The sequence below is a fragment of the Oenanthe melanoleuca genome, chromosome 8 (assembly GCF_029582105.1).
Source record: "Oenanthe melanoleuca isolate GR-GAL-2019-014 chromosome 8, OMel1.0, whole genome shotgun sequence".
NCBI classification, from domain to species: Eukaryota; Metazoa; Chordata; class Aves; order Passeriformes; family Muscicapidae; genus Oenanthe; species Oenanthe melanoleuca.
The window spans coordinates 1,680,171-1,704,586 of NC_079342.1; the positions used below are offsets into that span (position 1 = coordinate 1,680,171).

General features: G+C 44.7%; 1 protein-coding gene across 1 annotated transcript in view; it reads right to left on the reverse strand.

The window, feature by feature from the left end:
- Nucleotides 1-23,075, reverse strand: part of CACHD1 (cache domain containing 1) — an 87,772-nt gene extending 64,697 nt beyond the window's left edge. The window contains exon 1 of the mRNA XM_056497710.1: nucleotides 22,702-23,075. Coding sequence (XP_056353685.1) covers nucleotides 22,702-22,905 — 204 coding nt within the window. The 5' untranslated portion in view covers nucleotides 22,906-23,075. The remainder of the gene's footprint in view (nucleotides 1-22,701) is intronic.
- Between the last annotated feature and the right edge of the window lie 1,341 nt (nucleotides 23,076-24,416).

Consider the following 24,416-nt stretch of genomic DNA (forward strand, 5'->3'; position numbering starts at 1 on the left):
GAATGCTCTTTCTCATTACATTATTTGTGGAGCAGCCACAGACACCTGGATCAGAGAGAAAAGTGATGCTGAGCTCACCTCAGTCAGTGCCTTCACAGGCTCTTGGAAATAGGAACTTTCCTAATTCATTTTTCTAATTAATGCCTCTAATTCACTTTTTTAATCAATGGTTTTAATTAATCATAAGCAGTGTGATTTCCATTTTAGCCAGCACATAGCTACCTTTCTTCTCAGACTGATATTACTAGAGTTTGATTGGAAAATGGCTGAAATTTGAAGTTTTGCTGAACTAACCCCTGTGAGCTTCAATGAGGCTGAAAACTTGACACCTAAAATGCAGATTTTATATCCCTCCAAGGAAATGTTGCAGAAAGCAGAGCCTAACAAAGACAGCACGTGCTGGAAACTCCCTGTCTGGGAAAAAAACTGAAAAATGGGGATTAATTAGTATGAGAACTGAGAAATCAATAACCAGCAGAGGATAGAATATTAATTAATAAAGAGAATTATGTAAGTGAGAACCAATTAGAATTGCAGGCTCATAACACACCTTTTGGGTGCACATATTCCCCAATATTTAAAGTTTTAAGTGGGAAAATATTTCCCTTCTTATTTTTTCTGTTTATGAAGATTGCTCACCAAGTCCCTATTTAAGACTCAAGCTTCCACCAGGTGCCCATCACATTTCTGCAGCACTGGAATATACTCCAGGCAACACAGGAGAACTGGGATTGAAATTTGATCTTAATTTTGATGGCCAAAAGCATCTCAGTTGACATTTATATATCAAATGTGGGAGGTAAAATCCCATGGGATCATTTCAGGCCTCACAGGGGAGATGGGGAACATTGGAAAGGAGCAAAATAGAGCACAACTTTTATAAATTTGTAACCCTGGAAAACTCCAGGCATTTGCAAGGAGAGAAAACTCTGGAAAGTGGAGTAAGTGCCAAAAAATGCAATCAGGAACCAGCAGGTTAATTTGTCTTCTTCTTCAAGGGACCAGAGAAGAGGAAGGGAAAAAGAGTGAGAGGGGAAAATACCCCAAGAAAATGAGTTCCACATGTTCAAGAGATTATTCATTTAGCCAGTGTAACTTGACTAAGGTTATTCTCCTGACAATGTGTATGGCAGAAAAAAAAAAGTCATGCTACCCAACCCTTAAAATACAAAGCAGATGGGCTTCTCAATGGCATTGGGTTTCTTCTCCATACACTTACTCCTCATTCCAGCCTCCAGGATGTAAAACTTCCAATATTTCTATGGGTTTTTTTCAGGTTGAGAACATTTTGATTAGTGAATTGTTTTCACTTTACTGAATTCTGTTGATCCTTCTCCTTTCAAAAGAACCTAAAATGGAGCATTTAAAAGGAGCAAAATTGACCAGAGCCTTCATTCTGTTGGGAGAACTCTGGGTTTCAGTTTTCTGGTTTGCTTTCAAACTCATGTCAAAATGACTAAAAATTGGGAAAAACTTAAGCAGCAGCCCAAGACTTGTAAATAGCTGTAATCCTAGAGCCAGAGGGGTTGATACCACTTTAGTGTAATTACTGTGCTTGTCCAATTTGCTCATGAATTCAATGTACAGCAAGTCTGCAGAAAAACATTCCAGCCAGGATTGTGTAATTTTACAGTAAAGTCAGGAAAAAATCCCAAAGCACAAAGGGACAGAAACACCAAGAAGGTGATTGCTCCCTGATCAGTTTTACATAACTAAGGCAGAGGCTGACTGGAGAAATGCTGCAGCACAGGAACTTTACTTGAATCAGAAGAAAACAATACCCAAGCAGACAACCTTAAATCCAGGGATTAAAGATCATAAATCACAGTGCTGAACTTCTGTGCATGAAATGAATGAGCTGATGGCAACCTAATTACAGAAATGTTTGCTTTAAATGTCCAGGAGTGTCATTTTTCAGGATCTTTCAGCAGGAACCATCAGCATCCACAGGATAAATATCCCAAAAGCCTTCCCTACAACCTCTCTGGGACAGGAGCTGTCCCACTGCCTGCACTTGGAGAGACACCCACGTTCAAAGTGTTAACACAAACTGCAGTCCATGTGCAGGAGCTTGCACCAAAACACCCACATTTTTATCAAGAGATAAATAATGGATGAGTAGTAACCTGAAAAAGACTGGCAGGACATAATTAGCTTCCTGTGAGTCAGTGTCTGCAATAAAAACTCCAAGGTTGCTCTCATTTATACTATTAGTTGAATTAATTAAGTACAGAAGTTTTAAGGTCAGCTGTTGAAATACCTCATCTGCATCATTTTTGTATGATGATTTGTATATTATTGATATTTTATAAAACACCCTTCCCCTCCTGAGCAGGAAGGAGAGGGTGCAAATCTGTGCAATTTTAAATTCTTAGGTGGAATCACTTGAACTTTAAAAGAACTTTAAAAAGTAACTGAAGAAGATACACACTTTGCATTAATTACATTAATCAGTCCCTGGGTGTGAACTAGCTGTTACATTCCAAAGTGACTCCAGCCACACCAGGACAGAGTCCTGGCCAAGCAGGGCCTGAGGAGCTCAGCAGCTCCTGTCCCACCTCAGCTGGGGACACAAGGCCAGTGCCAGGGCTGTGACCCCACATTTAAAAGGGGGATCAGCCACCAAACACTCCCAGAAGCAGAGCAGAGCCCCTTTAAGCTGCACTCATCTGACCTCAGGGATTGAAATCCCCTGGGAGGCTGTGAGAGTCAGGAAACACCATTCTGCCACACTCCAGTGCTGATGAAAAGAGAATAACTCATCCACCAGCGCTGGAAATGGGGATTTTCCCCTCTGCCCCCAAAGCAGGGGTGGAATGAACTCAGACACTGAGCACAGTGATGGATCTGACAGCTTGGTAGTCCATGAGCCAGAATTCCACCTGGAAGCACTGATGCCTTTTTGGGATTTGCCTAAAAACAGAGGCCAGGCAGAATTAAGAAAATAAAAAGTGGTTCTATTTATTGAAGAGCCTTCAGGTACATTTTGGGCAGACAAAGTCTCCCAAAATGCACAGTGGGTCACAAGTTTTCACACTTTTATAAGTTTGGTCCATCTGCATATTGGGGCTTAATCTCCCAATCACAGCTTCAGGTCATGAAGTCATTTACCCCAAGTTTGCTGCCCCAACTCACTTTTATTTACATTTCTCAGGGCCTGAGACAGTGAGGAGTCCTTGATTCCCTTGGAGAGGAATTGTTGAGTCTGATCAAAATGGGGAAGCAGCAGCTAAAACTTACATGGAGTTTAGAGTTATATATTAAAGGATTGCAGGATTACAGGTATATGGAAAATAAAAAAAAAAAATAAATCCAAAGCCATCACCACCAACACCCTAAACAATGACAAATTGCATCCTGCAGCCCAAAAACAACATACAGGTGCAAAGTAGCAAATAATTCCTGGGTAAATAGAGCAAAGAAGGTAATCCCTGGAAGAAAGTGCTCAAGCATTTTGCCAAGGAGCTGAGCTGTCCCACAGCACCCAGAAGTCCCCACAGTCCTTAGGACTGTTCCAGCACAAGAACCCAAACTTTGGGAATGCTCCTGGCAGCTGCTGCTGAACTTCTCCCTCGTGTTGAACTCGTTATCTCAGGACACAGGAGGAGGCAGAGCAGCCCACAGAAAACAAATGTAATCTCCTGGAATGAGCCCAGCCATTAGATGTTATCAGTTTGCAAAAAAAAAAAAAAAATATTAAAGATTGAGACTGGAGGAAGCTCATGAATTGAATTCTTACAGCACTTCAAAGCAATTTGTGCATGAATGCAAGCATTTCTTCTTCTAATTAAAAAAGGGAAAAAGCAAGCAAAATAGCAAGACATCATTTACATGAAAGAGGGGGGAGTAAAAAAAAGCAAAAAACAACCAACAACCAAAACTCAAACAAAACCTCCAGTGTTAATCAAGCACAGAGTGGGTTCCAGCCCAGAAAAGGGAGAGAAAGCTGCAGATTTAATGAGGGAAGGAGCTGCAGAGAGCAGAACTCGCCTCGGTGCTTTCTGCAGCACTCCTGCCAAACCATCCCACAGGAATTCCTACATCCACCCTTTGGGAGCAAAAACCATCAGATGTTGTGATTTGATTTGATTCCTGCCCCCTCTTTGTTTTCCAAACCAGCCAAGGGTGAGGGCTCCAGGTCTGGGTCCCAGGGGATGGGATGGTCCCAGCACAGCAGGGATGGAGAGGGTTTATTCAAATATGGTTTATCCTAAATAATGATCCCAGCCCTCTAAAAACGAGCTGTGCTGAAATGATTATAAATGTATTTACCTTTCAAACAATAAGCAGCTAGAAGTTACACTCTACTCCAATTTAAAAATCACAATGTGCTCTTCTGAGGAGCTGTGATTAACAACCCTGAATGATTTCTGTCTGAAATTAGACTCAAATTAGCAGCTGACATTTGTAAGAACTGCCCCCCAAAAAATCTCCCTAAAGGCATTTCACCTGCAGGTTACCATGCAGGATTTTTTCAGGCATCTCCTCCTTAGCCAGGGGAGGAGCTTTTTGCAGTTATTTCAATACCAGGGATGCTCTTGGCTCCAGATTCCCACAAATCCAAGCCACACATCCCTGGAGTCACTGCAGGAGAGTTCTGCTGGGATATCCCTGATTTCCCACTGGTTATCCTCAAGTTTTCAAGGGAAAAATGCACTACCTGCAGCTTCAGCTCTGCTTGGAAAAACTGCCCATTTAGGGCTTTTTATAATCAATATTGATCAAAGATAGAGGAAAACATGGGAGAGAAATCCCAAAAATCATAATGCAAAAAAGCTGCAGAGCAAAGAGAAAAGAGGAAAAAGAAACCAGCTCTCAGGATGTTTAGAAATAGCCTGGGCTCTTTTGGAAGATTTGTTTTTTCCTCTGTTCTGAGTTGTTTTTACCTCCTCAATGCAAACTTCCAAGTGCAGGAACAGACTGGGCTGAGAACTGCACAATCCCAGCTGTGGAGGATGGAATTCATATCTCAAATTGATATCAGATTGATGTTTTGCAGCCTGAATGACACCAGATCTTGCTACAAACCTGTAAGCACAGTCCTGGGACCCTGCCCATGCACACAGTGTTGTAATTCCTGGCCAACAGAGCACAACATCACGAGGACAGGGCAGACAAGAGAAGGTGGGAACAGATTTCTACTGTAAAAAAGGGATTTAAACTGGAGGGAAGCAGCTTTTCAGAAAAAAGCCCAATCCAGGAAGTGACAGTGGTAGCAGTAACTCCTTTCCTGATGTGATGTCATTGCCAGTGGGGTTGTACCTATTAAAAAGATCAAAAAGGCCTCAAGTGCACACACAGTGTTAAAATTCAAGCAGTGACAGAGGCAATTATTATTTTTCACTCCCTCTGTAAATATTCTCACAAGCTGCTTTTTCACAAAATGTTTACAAACTATGAAGCAAATCCACTGCTCCTGGTAAATGAACACAAACCAATTTCTCTTTCAAAACAGGAGAGGATGACTTGACCTCTTTTTTAATCTCCAGTTGTGTTTAACTTTGTCTAAATAAAATATTTTGGAATCTCTGGAGAAAAGGCTGCTCATTTGGATACTCCAAACAAATCTCTGCTGTGATTTCCTTCTATGAACTCTCTTGTTTGAGAAGCACTTGTGCTGATCATGGGTAGTGTCATCTTCATTAAAGATAATCAAGGATCCCTAGGCAGATATTTGCACTTGAAATTAGGTATTTCATAATATTTCAACATTTCCTAACATCCATTCATATTTAATTCCTGAGGATGCTTCAATGCACATAAAATATGGATCAGCCCAAGCAGTTTTCCAATTAGAAATCATTCAGACACGAGGCCAACAGGACTGAGTGGCAAACCTGAAATTGAATTAAGGATTTAAGGCTGGCTGGAGACCACCTCCAGCTCAGCAACTAAAGAAATTCCCTTTCTTTTGGGTTTCTGTGCAATTATCTGAGTGTTGCACATCTGTCTGAACAGGCAGGAACGACACCATAATCCACTTTGGGATCGGGATTAGCGAGTTCAGGCTGCAAGAGAAATAAAGGCATTATCACTGCTTTGAATGGGGAAGGGAAGTGGATTAATGTACTCAGGGAATGAATATTCCTGTTGTCTCACAGTTACTCCTGCACTGGCAGCAGCATTTGATTGTCAGGAAATCGAGGAGGGAAAAAAAAAAAAGACTTAATGGGCTGAAAATTTTCATTACGCTGATAGTGATAATTTATCTTCACAAATTAATGAATAAATTTCAACTTTAATAAACTACTGATACCCAGGAATTAACTTAGGTCTCTGCTCCAGCATGGAATCTGTATTTGAATTTCCAGACTCCACGTGTGTTTTCACAATGTAGTTTTTGCACTGGAACAGCTCAAAGCTCCTCTCACCTCCCCAGCTGCACTTTTATCCTGGTTTTTCACTCCTAACAAGGACACAAACACAAAAATCAAAAGCATCAGGAAATAGAAAAGTTCGAAGCATTCCAAAAAGTGATGTCCATCCTCAAACACAGAGGATGAAAATGAAGGAAGGGTGTGAATTTCAGGGTCAGAATAATTGAAAGAATATTGAATTTCTTATAAAGAAAAAGTAAGCTATGAAAATTCTCAGAGGCAAATCCTTTCTCCAGTGTCTCATAACACATTAAAACAGGGTTTTATATATATATAAATTAGGGGCTGTGCTCCTGTTTCTCACCTGCAAAGGAATGAAGAATAAGTAGCAATATGAAGCAGCTGCCTGTATCTTACTGTGTAAGAATTTTGGTAACATTTAAAGTAAAAATGACAACGTGGCTATTGTAACAATATCACTAAATGCCAAGTAACCAGTTCCCAGTTTTTTCCACATTTCCTGGCTCTGCAGTCCAGACTTGGCTCCCTCCCCCAGGTGCTCCCACTCTCATCCAAAGAACATTTCTGAGCATGATCTGATGGAAATATAAATTATCCCACGGTGTGTTTGGGTTTAGTGTGCTCCACATGCTCAGGGTTATGAGCAGGTGAGCCCTGAAACAACCTAAAAAATGTGGAATGCCAACCAAATCCTCCCCAAACACCGAGTCAGGGATCAATAAATGATAATTACTGGATTTTAGGACAGTTTAGGAGCGCATTCTGACTGATAAACACAGCAATCAACAACTGCTTATATTAATTGGATATTTTTTCATTCATTTGTATCCAATTTTCACCATTATTAACCACAAGCTACTATTTCTATTAAAGTGATTGGATCCTCTCACTGAAATAATCAAAAAAGAGCAGGAGACTTCCACAATGAAGCTAAAAACTCCAAAAAGTGTAGAAGAAACTGGGGGAAGGAAGGTTCCTGAATTAATTTTGCTGTGTTCCTGTGGAAAGAGGGGACACAATGAGACAAGTGGTTTCTACAGTGTCAATGCCATTTTAACTTTACAAGTTGCAAAATTAGTTTTGTTTTTAGAGCTTGGCATATCCTGATCAAGCATTAAAACTGCCCTGAAAGACAAAACCAAAACAAACCCACACAAACACCACCACCCACCCTGCAAGATTCAACTGCTGACAGAGCCCTAATGAAAACACAGATACTGGTTTTAAAAAACCCCAAAGCTGCATTTAATACAACACCTCTATTAATTAGCTGTTGTTCCACCTGTTCTGAAGATTCATTTTACATTAATTTTACACTCCTGCATTAAAAAAAAAACAAGTTTTCTTTGATATTCATGGGATCCCATGGGGCAGGGACAGCTTCCACTAGACCAGGTTGCTCCAAGCCATTATTCAGGAGATAAAATCCAGATTATTTCATTTAGTTTGAAGTAAGAAGATTAAATATTCTGCATGGAAACTTCAGGAGGAGAAAACAATTTTTGGAAATAGCACTGATGAGCTGGAAACACTTCCAGGGCTCACAGGGACATGGAGAGCACAGGAGGTTCCCATCTCAGACTGCTCCTACAACTTTCCTGTCCAGGAATTCAAAACTTCCTAGGAAAACCAAGGGAATCCTGTGACACAAAGGTGCTGCAGCAAACACCTCCACTGATCCAAGAGCTGCACCCTGAGCAGTCACAGCTCGTTCCAAAACTCAGCTCCACAGGATTCCAGCAGGATTTATCCCTTCCATCCCAATCCTGAGATTCAATCCATTCAGCAAAAAAATGCTACACCAAGGTTTGATCCCTGCATGAGCCACTCATTTAAGAGCTGACTCCATGATCCTTGTGGGTCCTTTCCAACTCAGAATAATCTGTGATTTTATTTCCCTCTATTTTAATTAATTATCCCCTTTGCCATGCCTTGCATGACTGTTGTTCACCACAGAGGTTACATGGATGTTAACAGCCACCAGAAATCACTGCTCACATTGCAATTTCTCCGCCAAAAAGATAAATTTCTACCTTCTTCTCCAATTTTAGCACACAGAGGTAGAGGAGGAGCCACAGAGCTCATCTGAGAGCAGAAGAGCTGAAAACTCCAACCACTCATTTTTTGGGATAGAAATGTACTGAGCAAAGGAAAAACACAAAAGAAAAACCAAACTGTCATTTTCTTGCCCAGACAGAAACAAAACCCAGCACCACAGCTCAGATTTTACAACTCCTAATTTATCACCACGTTCATTCCAGCAGATTTTTATTCTAACTATGAGCCACCCCCCAAAAAAAACCACATTTAGGTTTTTAAAGATTCTTCATTTTCCTTTCAGTGAGGTATTACTGTATTTCCTTGTCCTTGGAGAGTTTTATCTGGGATTACACACATGTACCAAAACACAGCTGTTCCACTTCTTGGCTCCTTTCTTTTTTTCCCAGAGAAAAACCTGCCTCTATCAGGCACCCAATTAGCTGCTCACTATCAAAAGGCTGCTTGGGCCTTTCATCTGCTTGAAAACTGGATTCAAGTGAGAGGGTGCCATGGAAACTGTGGCTGGGGTCATTTCCTGTTGCAGTTTTTCAGTCACCAAAAATAAAATAGAAATAACAATAATAGAAGGGTTTTTCTGCTGATTAAAAAAAAAAAAAAAAAGAGTATTTGTTATCCCAGCTTGCAAAGCAGTAGCTGTGTGAAAAGGAAAATTTTATTATTTTTCATGAGAAATCTTCATCTGACAAAGAAGAAACTGATTTCAATTCAATGTCCAACACTCTGAAAAAACTAAAGATCACATGTGCAGAACACAAAATTTGCAGCAAATATGCAGCGAAATTAATGAAGAATTTGAAATTAAAAGCCCAGCTCACAGTACTACCACAGAGTGTTTGTTTGCCTAAATATTTCACTGAGCAAGTGGGATAGATAATTACAGATGATTATAGAGGAGATTCTAGCTAATGAGCTAAGAACAGTACTGAAAACTAAAACAGAAAAAAAAAAAAAGGGAAAGTTCATGAACCAGGGAGCTTTTTAGCCTTAAGATGAGTTATAAATAGAAGTAATTAAAAATAAAAAAATAAGAAAACCTCAGTCCTTTGCCAGATTTTCTTCTATTTTGATGAAAAAGAGAGGGAGGAAAAAAATACCATAGATTTACACACATCCCAGATAACAGAGTTTTTAAACACAGAGTTAAGTGGGGGGATAACAGGGAAACACAAATAAATTCCCCTTAGAGAGGAGTGAAATCACGGATCTGAGTGCTGTGAGAGCTTTTCTTCAGAGAGAGGAGATTGAGGAATAACTGGCACACATCTGAGCACACCTGGGAAGGTCCTCATTTGGTTTATACAGAAAATGCCACAAGTGCACTTGGCAAAAAGCACCAAGTGCTTCACTGCAGCTTCTTCAGGTGCTTGAGTGCTTCAAGAAGCTTGAGTGCTTCATCTCCTCAGGCTTCTTGCAACGATTCAGAACTGTCCCTCAGCCAATGACAGCAATGCAGAGCCCTGGCTGACCCTGAGACAAGAAGTGCTGTCATGTCCCACAGGCACAGCCCAGCCCTCTGCCTTTCACCTGCTCTCTGTGGCCATGCAGCTCCCCTGGCAGCATCTTCCTGCTCAATCCCTCTCAAGGGCACCTGGGAGCAGCCCAGCCCTTGCTTTGGCCCTCAGCCAGCCACAGCCACCAGCTCTGCCCTTGGAGAAGCTGCAGATGCTCAGCTCCAGCCAGCCAGAACAACTTTGGCTCTCCCTTGACAGAATGGAGTCTCCAGCGTGGAAAACCAAGGGCAAACACGTGGAGGAGATGGAGACAGGAGCTGGTGCCCCAGGCAAGGAGCAGGTGAAGTCCCCACTGGGTACAGCTGGTATCTAAAGACATCTGCAGCCACCAAGCAGCCCCTGGACCTCCTTACCAGGATGTTCTCCTGGAAATGCATGAGCAGTGTTTGCACACCGACCCTCAGGTTGGATGGACATCAGCAGGAATTTCCCCATGGAAAGGCAGCTCAGGGCTTGGAACTGTCCAACTGGGTTGGAGTGCCCATCCCTGGAGGTGTCCCAGGAATTCCTGGAGGTGGCACTGAGTGCCCTGAGCTGGGGACAAGGTGGGGATCAGGCACAGCTTGGACTCGATGATCCTGGAGGGCTTTTCCAACCTTGAAACCCTACCCCAATCACACCTACCCAACTCCTAACTTAATTAAATATCTGCATTTCTTGTGAATGTTCCCCTACCCTCACAGTTTGGTTTTTTTAATTAGCAATCTTCTCTCACTTCATCTTCACTCAGCAATTTCTGAAATGGAATAGATTTCCCAAAGTTTTTGCAGGAGCTGAAACTCCCTCTGCTTGCAACCCCACAAAGCACCACATGAATCACAACAATGCAAATGAAGACATCTTTATTAGACAAACCAGGACTTTTTTGGCTGAAGTGTCACTCTTTTTGTTAATGGAAAGTTAAATATATGTCCACTAAGTTTTTGTTCTCATGAAGATTATTGCCAGATCAAGCTGAACATATCCATGACCTTGCAGCCTTATTTTTTGAGGATAAAAGGTAAGGTTAGAAAAAGGTTTTTTGAGAGCCACAGACAGGAAACAAAATGTAGCAGAGATATTAAAGAGAAGATGAAAGACAAAATCAAATCTCAGTTTACAAAAATAATAAATACCAAAATGATAAATAAATCCAATGCTGCTGTGGTAAGTGGCCACTGCAGACAAACCTGGGAAATAAAGGGATTGAGCAGAGCTGTCCCCAGGTGTGGCCACAATCCCAGCTGTGATTCCAGGGAAGGGCACTGGGAATGCAAAGCCCCAGCTGGGCCAGCAGGAGCTGCAGAGTTCAGAGCCCTCCCCACCCCCATCCTGCTCCCCATTATTCTCCACTCAAGCTGAAAGCCACCAGGGCTTTTCCTCAGCCCCTGCGTGTCAGGCAGACTTGGGAAGCTCGGCAGGAATTGCTGAGGGATCCAGGAAGGCACAAAAGGCTCCTGCCACAAAGAGCCCTTTCATCTGGGCCCTGTGTCCATTAAACACGTCCTGCTAATGTGCATGTGCTTTATAAAGTGATTATAAAGTGAAGGCTCAGTCACTAACTCAACTGCACAAAAAGATTTTTAAGTCTATCACTGGAAAAGTGGGATTTGAAACGAGGAGCTGGGAATGCTGCACAGTCCTCTGATAACACTCAGAATGTGGATTTTTTATGTTTTAAAGCTCTCATTGCTTTGTTTGGTGACACTCAGGCACCTCACACTGTTCAGGAAAGCATGGAAAAGAGGATTCAGCCCTGACAGTGATCCTGCACACAACGTGATGCTCTGAGGACACTGGAATTGCTGCTCTGGCATGTTGGAAACAGAAAGTTAATAAATAAATAATAAAAATAACAGATCAGATCTTGCTGTTACATCATGGATCAGGATGAACTGGTGAGCTGCCACTCCTGCTCTTATCAACACCAAAGCAGTGAACAGACACTTTATCTATATTTTGCCTCCCTTTCCTTTTCCTGCAGGAGTTCAGCATCTCCTGAGATTTTAAATAACTAAAGTAGGTATAGACTCCTGCCAGCTCTGTGAGAAAGGAAGCTATCTTCTGTCTACCAAAGGAAAAAAAAAGTTTTAAAAAAATTTTTAAAATAATCTTTTTTCTTTCTACATCATCAAAGCAAAGGCAGAAGCTGAGAATCCTCCCCAGTGTGGGTGTGGCTTTGGGCCAGCTTTACATTCCAGCCAGTGCAAACCACAGCCTTGCTATAGCAAGGTTTCCATATTTTAAATATATTTTTAAACTTAGGGCCCAATGCTGACACTGGCTCTAACTTCATTTCTGAGCAAGGATCAGAATCTATTTTCAGGATTTAAATGCAATGTGCAGCAGCAAAACTCCAGTCCAGCTCCTCATGTGACAGGAGGAAGAGGGGATGGCTGCAGAACTGGGTGTGTGCTGCATCCACCCAGATCCCTGCTGGAACAGAGAACCCCAAACTGCTTTGGGTTGGAAGGACCTTAAAGATCAACTCACCCCACCCCTGCCATGGCAGGGACCCCTCCCACTGCCCCAGGCTGCTCCCAGTCCTGTCCTGGCTTTGGACACTTCAGGGACCCAGGGCAGCCACAGCAGTGCCAGGGCCTCACAAGGAAGTTTCCTCCAAACATCCCATCTAAACCTGCTCTCTTCCAGTTTCCAGCCATTCCTCCTCCTCCTATGCCCACATCAAAAGCCCCTCATGGATATCTTCCATCAAACACAAAATTCCAGGGGACCTGTTGCCATCCTGATTTTTATTCCCTGTTGGAATTCTACTGGAGAGGTCCCTGCCACACCAGAGGTGCCACCTCAGCTGTGCAGGGTGGGGCCAAGTGCAGGGGGGTGACACCCAGCACCCCAGTGGCACTGGGAAGCAGGAGACTGGGAATGGCAAAAATGGCAGAAGAGAAGCAAACAGAGGCCAGGGGACGGAGGGACGGGGGAAGGCAGCAGAAATGCAGCCCTGCTGCTCCTCCCCCTGCACAGGAGTTGGATGTACAGACTCCACAGGAGCCCCTGTGCTCCCCAAGGAGCCACGGGCTGGGATCAAAGGCCTTGGGAAGAAGGGACATTTCTTGTATCAAAGCTGCAGGAAGATGCGGGTTAATAAAGCACAGGGGAGAGCCTGGAACCAGCCTGACCCACACAGTGAGCACTATGCATCAACAGCTTTCTTTACAATCCCAAAGAACCCCAAATTAACACCTCCCTTCACTACACATTTTAATCACTGCTATCCCTTTTGAGCTGCTGATTTTTGCTCCCCTTTATCCTGACTTTCCAGGCTCTGTGAAGCCATGCAGCTCTGACATTTCCAAGGAGCCCTCCCAGAGCAGCTCTGCATTCATTTCATCCCCACTCCACATCCTCCCTTCCCAAAATAGCTGCTGCACCTTTGCTCCTGGAGGAGAAATCCGCCATCCCAAGCACAGAAAACCATGGCAATGGATGTTGGGATTCATTTATTTTTGGAGGCTGAGTTTCTATTCTTGGAAAGGTAGGAAAAAGCAGCATTTCAAAGTCTGAGGTTGCAATTACCAGAATATACTTTTTTTTTTTTTTTTTAATGTATTTCTAGACTTTCAGCCAACCACTTGCTGAATAAATACATAAATATGAAGGGGGATGCAAAATTCTATTTATGTGACATCACAGTGAATCAATATTTTAAAATTCATGAGCTTGAATTTCACACCAAAAAAAAATAAACAACTGGTCATTTTTATTTTCTATTAAACAAGTTATCTCCTATCATGGCTATGTTGGGGTTGCTTTAATTCTGGTTTTGCAGCCAGTAGTTTTAATGGAAATACAGCATCATCAGTATGTCAGCATTTAAAATTTCAGAAACCAAACACAACTTTTGGAATAAAATTCTGTGTTCCCAGTGGTGAGCTCAGCACAGCAGAGGTTCCTCTCTGCCAAGAACAGCTGGATCATCAGTGAACTGAATTTAACAACTTCAAGACCATCAAGCACATCCATCAAAGCAGCTACTGAAATGATCTAGGGATTGTAAAATGGAACAGCAGCAGAATTCAAAAGGAAGAGCCAGAATATGGTAATTTATAATTACAGTTTCACTTCAGTCAAAAATAAATAATTAAAAGTAAGATTTCTTGTTCTCCCCAATTGCACTAATGAGCAGTCATTGACAAGAGAAGCTCGGCTACTCAGTGCCATTAGGTTTGGATTTGCAACCTCCACCTCCATCTAAAGCTGACAAACTCTCAGAAATCCACAATTTCCACCCTCTTCCTGCAATGCATGTGAATATCAACCTTCTTCCATTTTTTTCAACAGAACCTCCTTCAAGGAGGACACAAGAGACTGTGTAGCCAGGAATAAGATTTTCTAATTTTAATGACACAGATCAAAGACTGAAATTTACAGTTGCAAACCAGCTGCCTGACCACAAAAGTGACAAACAAGCATCCTCAGTGCTCACTCCTGCCTGCTCCAGAACAGGCAGTTTTCCCTCTGAAATGCAGCTGAACTCCCCCAAAACAGACCAAGGGAATAAATCCCACACCACACCTGGCAGTCCTGCAGAGCCACTGGCAAAAGGAATGAAAATAATTCTGAAATTCATATTCCAGACAATTCCTTGGGCAAACAATGTGCCCTAGGAAGCTGAATTACCTACAGCTGTAGCTTATTTATATTAAATATCCTTTCATTGTTAAAACTGCTAAGTGTATTAACCTCAAATTAAAAACACTTCTATTTTTATCCTTCAATGCCTTCCACACCACATAAAAATCCTCTCTCCAAAATGATAGTTTGGCCCCTCTGGAATACACCTGTCCTTGAGGGCTTGACCAGACTGTTGCCAACTGGAGAAAGAGAACAGAGGAAAAAAAATGGCTTTTTTTTTGTTTGTTTGGGTTTTTTTTTGTTGTTGGTTGGTTTTTTAAAAAAGTTCAGCTTCCAGTAACAAAATATGAACTGCAATATAGGATCCATGGAGTGGAAGTGGCTTTTCCTCCTCATTTCATACTCCTTGCAATGATGGGAGATCCTGCTTCTTTCTTATTCTCCCAATAGTCTTTATTAAAAGTCAGAAATCCTGCATTATTCCAGTATTGGAGTGAAGAGGAAAAACAATCTGCTCATTCATAAATCACAGCCCTTTGCTGTGCTTCCACCACATCACCTCTGTCAAGCTGAACTTAACTCCATGTGCAAGTTGGTGTGAATTACCCAAAAAACAGCACAAAAATAACCCTACCAGGGTGAACACACCAGAAATCCTGCTTAAGGCATTCCACCTCCTAGAAACTTTTATGGCAACTTCCAGATGTGTCTATTTTAAAGTTGTTTTTTTCCCCTGGCCTCATTCCCACCTATGACAATCCCAAGTATAGCCAGAAATTCCTACAGCATCTCAGGGATTATGTGCAAAAGAAAAGTCAAAACTGGACAGGGAGCACTGGCTAGACAGTTCTGCAGACATGCTGAAAGGAAAATTACAGTTTTTTAGCCAAAAGGTAGAAGGGGGTTCAAATCACACAGTCCAAGCTGTGCAAATCCATGAGCTCAGAGTCCAAGAGCTCCACAAAAATCTGCTTTTATCAGCTGCTCCTGGCTGGGGAGCTGCTAAAGGGAGATGTAATAGTTTGCTTTTACTAATTACTGTAATTGTGCAAACATCCTTTTGCAGAATCACTTGGGAGACTCTCCATGGAGGCAGTTGATAAAGTGACTCCATTAACACTTGTCCTGGGATTGGGAATGAGTGTTCCTCATTTGTGGCACCAGGATTGTTTCAAAAGTCAGATCACATTTTCCCTGCTGAAGCAGACACATAATTTCATCCAGATTTCTGCACAGGGAAGAACATGCAGAGCACAAGATTCAAGCAATAACTTGGCTTATGTTTTATATCAGAAAAGGAAAATTTCCACAACAGACATTGCATAAGCACTGATGTTTTTATCCTCTGTTTTCCATGGAAAAGCGAACACAAGGATATCCTTTCAGATTTCATTAACACTGCATGGTATTGAACAACAAGATACAGGAAAATGATGATTGAGGAATGCAGGCTCTCTACATTTTTACACTTTACTCTGCATTAAACCTACAATACAAGAGCTATTAATCAAAACCTCAGCAAAATGTTTGACACACAAAACAAAGATTAATACATCAGATAAATCACTAAAATTGCAATTATTAAGTTACATTTTTCATCCACAGAAAAAAAATTAAAAAGAAAAAAAAATAGCATTTTCCTATTCAATGGCATCAAAAGAAATCATTCCTGGGCCATTACCCAACCCTGAGAGAAGTTCCCTGATCCATGGAGTGTTGCCATTTCCAGGCTCAGGTAGCCCAAACCCCAGTTCCATCCATGGAGTGCCCTGACAATGGGAATAAACAAAATTTCCTTAGAGCTGACACAGGAGGGCACTGAACTGACAAAGCTCCGAGCACTTCTCGGTCAATTTCTCCCCAAAAATTGACAAACACAAAAAAATCTGTTTATTCTTGTTTCTCCCTTTTAATACACAGACACAACAGAATAACTGGGAAACACACACACACAAGAAAACTTCTTTTTCTTTTTTTCCAATTTAAAAACATCTTGCTCTCTGAAATTTCTCAATATTTTTTGACAACAAAAATTAGGTTTTTTCCTCCCCAGCAGAGCAGCTTCTCAGGCACCAACCACCAAGAAAAAAACAAGTGCATTTCCTTGTGAACCTTCCTGGCGTTATCAGCCCTGGCACAGCTGAGACTCCCAATCCCTTCCCAGGATATTTGAATTTCTGCTGTCCCAGGGAGTGCAGGATCCTCGGGCACAGCTCATTATCTGCCAGCCCACCTTGCTGCTCCACATCCCGACTTTTATCTGGCCGGGCCAGCTGCATTCCCGGTGTTTGAAGTGGAATGTCAGCCCCGGCTGATGCCACATCACTAAGGACGCCCCCACCCTTTGAAGAGACGACTCAAAGCCTAATTAAAAATTCAGATTCGCTCTGCCCTTCCACCAGGACCTCTCGCTGGCTTTTGGAAATGTTTCATGTTAGGAAAAAAAAAAAGGAATGTGTGTGGAAAAGGATAAAAAACTTGGGCTGCCAGAGAGCCTCGAATAAAGCTGCTGTAGCTGGATTCAAACTAAGGCATAATCATGGAAAACAGATGAGGTTTTGCTCCACTGGTTTCTACCCTGTAATTGTTACTACAGCACACACTACTGCCAAATAATATTAAAATAACCCAAAAAGGTACAAGCAAACACTTAACAGCCTTACTTTTTTTTTTTTTTTTTTTTTTTTTTTTTTAATTTCAGGTTCACAAGCTGAAAATAATAGGAAAAAACAAAAAAAGGAAGCAGATTTTTGTGCTGAGGGTGCACAAGGTCCAGGTTTCAGAGCTGGAGGACCTGGGGTTTTACACCACTGCTCACACTCACCACAGATATATTTATAAAGATCCATCAAAAGAAGTAGAGAAATGTGTGAAACCTCTGATTTCAGAGATGGACAACCACCATTCTGGCATTTAAATTGGTCTGCAGGACAGCTTAAAATGGGATTTAGCTCTTCTAAGTAGTAAATCCATCAGCCAGAAGACAATCTCATTAGAAAAAATAAATAATGCTGCATTCTGTCAGTGCTCATTTTCAAAAGGATTGAATAAATGGACAGTTGTGGTGACTCCACACTTTGCCATCACTCAAAAATCCTCAGAGAATGTGGATTTTTCAGCCCATATAAACCCCTGGACGTGTCTCCATCTCTGGTGCCGTGCTTGTCTGAGCACAATCTGTTCTTCTTGAAAAACATATGGCCAGACAAGCTATTAGGCAGATAAATAAAGAAATAACATGTTCACCAATCAACCAGGAGAAGCCTATGCAAAGCTGTTATTTTACACATCACTGCATCACCTGATGTGTTAATATATTATTGCTTGCACAGTATTAAAATAAAAAAATAAACTATAAAAGAAGTGACCAGCAAACTGCCTTTTTTTTTTTCTCAATTCAAAATGCAATTTTTTAATTCCAGCCCCCAAGATGAATAAGAGACAATGAGAAAGGGCTGTGCTTCCTTCACAGAGCAGAGCTCAGGATTAAGATGGCAGAGCTGCCTTCACAAATACCCGAGGCCCTCTGGGCCTACAACTTTTGTTACTGTCTGGCTGGAAACATCAACATGCATTTTGAGAATTAGAGAGGCATTTCATGCTTTTCATCTTCAAAGCATTTATTATTCCTTTCAACTCTGGCTGTAAGTATTATATCCCTGTTTTGGAGATGGAAATGCTACCTTGCCCCACACTATCAAAAAATATTCCTCACCTCACCCAGAGCAGATTTAGAGGTTTAAACCTTGCCAAAACCAAACCAACCACTCACAAAAAGTTCTGATTTATTCTTTTCCTGCCTTCACCTCCCAACTAAAGAATTTCAGTTGTTTCAACCAACAAGCCACCCTGTAATTTCAGCCAGGCCAGAGAAGCTGGGATCAGACGAGCCAGGTACCAGCCATGGTGAAACCCCACCCACAGATCAGGTCATGCCACAACCACCAATTTAGCTGTAATTTTAGTTTAAAAAGGCTCTTAACTTTGAATTAGTGCTGAGTGTCAGCTCTGCCCAGGAGAATCTATTACAGCACTGTCACACAAGTACTCACTGACCCTTGGCCAGTGGTGCCATGGGATATTTAGGGATTTCCCCTTGGCCATGAGATATTTAGGGATTTCCCCCTGGCCATGAGATATTTAGAGATTTCCCCTTGGCCATGGCATATTTAGAGACTTCCCCCTGGCTATGGGATATTTAGGATGCAGTTGGCTGAGGAATGGCAGGGAATACAGAGCTGGGACTGCACACTGCCTCCCAAGGATGCCAGAAGTGTTCCCTGCAATGACAGGGATGCTGTCAATGTGCTCTGGCTGCTGAAAAAACAAGGGAACAATTACAGGTGACTGTGGTACAGCACAAGCCACAATCCTTCTCCAGCACCCTCTGTCCTACAGGAGGGAGAGGGAAGGGATTGTGGTGAGGCTGTTTCTGGAAATCACTTTGAGCAGAACATCAACAGATCACCTCTGCTGTTCAGGGCAAAACTCCCTGTAAAGATGTGTATGTACATTCCACCCACACCAGTATGTGAAAGGGAAGACACAGAATATTAAGACACAGCAACATCATTAACAAAGGGTTTGGCAGAACTGTCAAACAGAGGGGGAACAATAATTAATCAGAGCAACAGAGAAAATCAGACAACTGATGAACTTTCCATATTTAACCACTCCTGGAGAAATAACACAGCAGCAGATATCCAGGAACCCCCACACACTGCAGAGCCCAGCACGTGTTCTCACTGAGGGAATCCTTGGTATGGCACAAACATGTATATTCTAATTGGAAATTTAAATAAGGAGCCCTTAAGCTGCTGTTCAACACATTCAACAAATGATGCAACTCACAAGTTGTCACCTACACTACATGATCCTCAGCTGTTCTAGGCAGTGCCATTCAAGGAAAAAATTTATAAATGAAACCAGAGCACTTGCATGGGTGAGGAAACAAAGCCCTCCCCAAAGGTAACAGTCAGACACTGCCCTCATGCAAGTCTCTGTAAATAGAAAGCTGTGGTGGCAGTGCCTAAACCAAGTGCTAGGCTGGTGCTGCCACCAGAAACCTCTCCCATCCTCAGTCTGCCTGTAGCTTCAGCCTCTCTTCCAGCTGCACCTCTCTCCTCTCAACACAAAATAACGTGGTTTTATGAGAAACACTCAGTCCTCACTGCTGCTGGACCATGAAGCACAGGTAGAAGGGACCAGGAGTCAGCACACAGAGAAGGAGCTCGTTTGCAGCACCATCAGCACTCCCAGATTTATTTCATACCTCACAGCTCCCCCGTTCATTACTCCCTGCCCATCTCACAGGCATTTCAGGCTCACAAATCCCATGCTTCTCCTCTTACCTCTTCAACTTGCTCCTCTGGTGTCTGCCCTGGAGACTCCACCTCATCCTGCCTTCCTGCACTCATGGAGGCTCTGTCTACACTTTCCTCTTTTCCCAGACTCAAAACACACCCAACCAACCTCTCACCTTCACTCTGCTGAGGCATTCCCACCTGCTCCTGCACTCATTGGACGCTTCCTCCCCACCTCCAGCTCAGACAGACCCTTCCTGCAGAGCCCTGTGGTGACACCACCTCCTGCCTGTCAGCAGGATGTGCAGATGTGGGAGCACAGCTGGCCAGGAGCAGAGCATGGGAGAGCACGCAAGGGAAGCATTAAATCCTGCCACTTCCTCCTCTCTGCTTTATGAAGCGAAATAAAACCGCAGCTCACTGATGGCTGGGAATGAACCCTTCCTCCTGCCACCACAGCTTCCCCTCACTAGTCCTGGTTTCGGGACTGCCACCCTCCAAACCAGGACAACACCTTGGATTTGTATCAGTTAAAGCACAGAAGTGTTCTCACTCTCCTTGCAAAATCCCACAAAATCTTTTCAGTCTTTTCTGCAAACACAACCTGTTTGCATCAGCCCAAGCATCCCCACTGTGCTGACAGCCCTCACCTGGCACCAGGTGCTCACCACCACCCCTGAACAAGCAGAGAAAAAGGGGAATTCTGTGCCAGCTACACCCAGCCCTGCTGAGCAGGCTTTGGAAATTTCAGCCCTAAAACCAAGTGAGAAGCACGGGCTGCAGTGACACATGTCATAACATTTTTTGTTCTACTGCAGGAGGTCAGCAAAAAAGCTTCTAAAACAGGGGAGGTTTGTTCCCACCAGTTTTTAATCTTAAACAGCTGTAACAATGTTCCAGGGGGGAGCAAAGGACAGGCTGGGCATTAGCGTGATGGGAGCTGAGACAGTCAAAATATGAAGCATATAAAAATAGAGCTCAATATGAAAAGAGTTTCAGTTTAACTACCAGTTTCACCACATTAAATTACTTCAGGGCCTTAAATATCCAACTAATAGTAAACAGAATTTTAACATTATTTGCATCTCCGAGCACTGGCATCCAGACTGTTCCCGAGCTCGGATCATTGGCACAATTCTTGGAAAGAAAACCTGGCTCATCCTGCAGTTAATTCCTGTGACAATGTATATTTTTATGAGCTGCTTTTTCAAATACAACACACGTTGAGGTGATCGCATTATAATTTTTTTAACGCCACAAACGGATTTAGCAATGCAATTATACCAACTTAATTTGCATTAACAGAGACTCCACCAAAGCAAAGGATTACGCTTCTGTCTTTTGAGGGGAAATACATACATGTGTATGCACGGCAGAAGGGGAAAAAAAAGGGACTTCCTTGAATTCAGTACATCAATAATGTACCTTGTTAAGTGAAGTCATTTAAATCCGTGTCTTCTTAGCATCAAGGACAAGAGACAGCTCAGTGTTTGCCCGGACAAAACGAGCCCTAGGAGGCCGCCCGGCACAATCATGGTCCAGAGGCGAGAGAATACAGCCAGTTTAGAGAAGATAAAAGGCCATTTGGGTAGAGACCCCCGCTGATCCTATGAAAGTGTCTCCTTTTCAATCTGTGAGGCTTTTAAAACTGCATTTGCTACTGACCATACCTTCCCCTGAAAGCCGCCTGGGATCCGATTTCACTTTTCCCCCTCCCGTTGTGGGCCGGCAGCCGCGGCTGCTCCGCAGGTACCAGCGCTCCCTGCAAGCCCCACCAGCCCCTCGCAGAACACCCGCAAACCCCCCAGAACTGCCGGCAAGGAGAACAACCTTCCCCCGAGCCCCGCCGCCAACCCAGCACCGAACAAACCCCTCCGGCCGCACTCTGGGGCTGGGCAGCATCGCCTCCCCCGATCGCCCCGCAGCTCCTGCCCGCGGGATGCTCAGCACCGAGCCCGGAGCCGCCCCGGGGCACGGCGGGCTCAGCCCCGAGCCGGGCTCGGACCCTCCGCGACTGCGAGAGGCGCTTCTGGCCACTCCTATCGTGTAAATTGCAAATAAACAAGAAACTGACCGTGCCCCGCCGCTACGGCCCCGCTCGCCTTCCTCGCACTGCGGGGAAGCGGGGCCGGAGAGAACCGGGGCCGGAGAGAACCGGGGCTGAGGGAGCAGGGCCGGCGGAGAACCGGGACTGAGGGAGAACCGGGACTGAGGGAGCAGGGCCGGCGGAGAACCGGGGCTGAGGGAGCAGGGCCGGGGGAGAACCGGGGCTGAGGGAGAACCGGGGCTGAGGGAGCAGGGCCGGGGGAAAACCGGGACTAAGAGAGCGGAGCCGGGGAGAACCGGGGCTGAGGGAGAACCGGGGCTGAGGGAGCAGGGCCGGGGGAAAACCGGGACTAAGAGAGCGGGGCCGGAGAGAACCGGGGCTCAGGGAGAGCCGGGGCTAAAGGAGCGGGGCCGGGGGAGAACCGGGGATGATGGAGTGGGGCCGGGGGAGAAGCGGGGCTGAGGCTCAGCGGAGCCGGGAGAAGCCGGGGCTGAGGGGAGCAGGGACTGAGAGAAGCCGGAGATGAGGGGAGCAGGGACTGAGAGAAGCCGGAGATGAGGAGAGCAGGGACTGAGAGAAATCGGGGCTGAGGGGAGCAGGGACTGAGAGAAACCGGGGCTGAGGGGAGCAGGGATTGAAAGAATCGGGGCTGAGGGAACGGGGGTTGAACGGAGCCGGGAGAAGCCCGAGCAGGGGGTAGGGAAAGTTTGCGAAGAAGAAAAGAACCGAAGGAGGGAGAGGGAATAAAGAAAGAAAGGAACGGAGAGAGAAAGGGCAAGGCAGGAATCGGGAAGAGCGTGTGGAGGAGGGAGGGAGGGAAGGAAGGAGGGAAAACCAGGCGAGGCGCGGGCCGGGCCGGGCCGTACCTGCATGGTGACGACCCTCAGCTCCTCGGTGGCGAGTTTCCTCATCTGGCTGGCCAGGACTTGCGCCTCGTCCAGGATGGAGAACTCCGCCTCGGCGGCGCCCAGCGCGCCCAGCAGCGCCAGGCACAGGAGGCTGAGCGGCCCCCGGCCCCCCCGGGCAGCGGCTGAGGCGCGGGGCTGCAGCCGCCCGCCGCCCCGCGCCATGCTGGGGCAGCGCCGGCCCCTCAGCGCCGCGGGCCGCCCGCCATGCAGGGGACGGCGGCGGCCGCTGCCCCGCGCTCACGGCGCTCCGCGGGCCCCGGCGCTGGAGAACGCGCGGAGAGACGCAAACTGCGGCGCGGAGGAGGAGCGGGAGCGGCGGGGCCGAGCGGAGGCGCCGCGGGCAGGGGGAGGCGTCTGGGGCCGCGGCGCTGCGGGCGGGGGCCGGGCCGGGCCCCCCGCGCCAGCCCCGCCCCGGAGGCCGCCGTGCCCCCGGAGTCCGGGGAGTCGCCGCTCTGCCTCCTTTTATTTTTTAAAAAACATCCTTTTCAACTGTTTGAAAACTTTTTGTTCCCGCCCCCCCCATTCCCTTTTATTTTATTTGCTTTATTTTATCAGTGTTCGACGTCTCCTTTCGCAACCCTCGAGCACGGCCTCGTGTGGAGCGGTGAGCCTTGAGGAAATGTCTGTGCATTGGCACGGGCAATAAACAAATCAATGGATGGGGAATGGAAGGGACGAGCCCAGCCCGCGCACACAGCTGGAAGAGAGCACGGCCGAGGCAAGATGCGATTCCTGGAGAAACACCCCCTTTGGGGCAGGAAATCGAAGAATCAATGGGTTGAAGGGTCTTAAAATCCATCCTGTGCCATGGCAGAGACAATTTCCACCATCCCAGGTTGCTCCAAGCCTGGCTTTGGGCACTTCAGGGATCCAGGGGCAGCCACAGCATCTCTGGCACCCTGTGCCAGGGCCTCACAGGGAACAATTTATTCCTGATTTCTAATCTAAACCTAATCCCCTTCATTTTAAATACATTCCCCCTTGTCTTATCACTATGCCCTTGTAAAAAGCTGTGTTGATGCTGTTATAAATACATATCATGATATTGGCTTTTCATAAATATTAGGGTGGATACCATATGTGCAGTGTTGAAACGGTTTTTAAGGTGTAGTTTTCTTCAGGAGTAACATAAGCTGATAAAGTGTTTGTAGTAAGTGAACTCTCTTGGTTGGACAACACCCAGTGAAGACACTGCCACTGATACACAGCTACCAGCACTGACTGTCTGTAGAAATCGAAAACCACAGCCCAAAATAAGACTGATAAGAAAAATAAATTAAAATCACCGCCAAGAAACACACATGCTTTAAAAAGGAAGACTGGAGTGACCATGTAAAACAGTTATTAGCATATGGAAAATTGTAGAAAAGTTGGGAAATGTGTGATAGGTCTATGAATATGAAACTGATAAATTTAAGAGGTGTCTCCAAACCAGCAGGGGTGCTCTTGGCTGAATGGCTGATATAACCTTCTGCTTTATTAAATCTTTTAAAATCCACCAGGAAAGTGAACCTCATTTTTCACAAGCACACCGCAAGCCCTGCATCCAGTAGCAGCATATTGAAATCCTAAAATCACAGAATAAGTAAATTGGAAAAGACCTCCAAGATCATCAAATCCAACCCAGAGCCACTGATCCATGGCCCCAGGTGCCACTTCCACACACCTTTTGA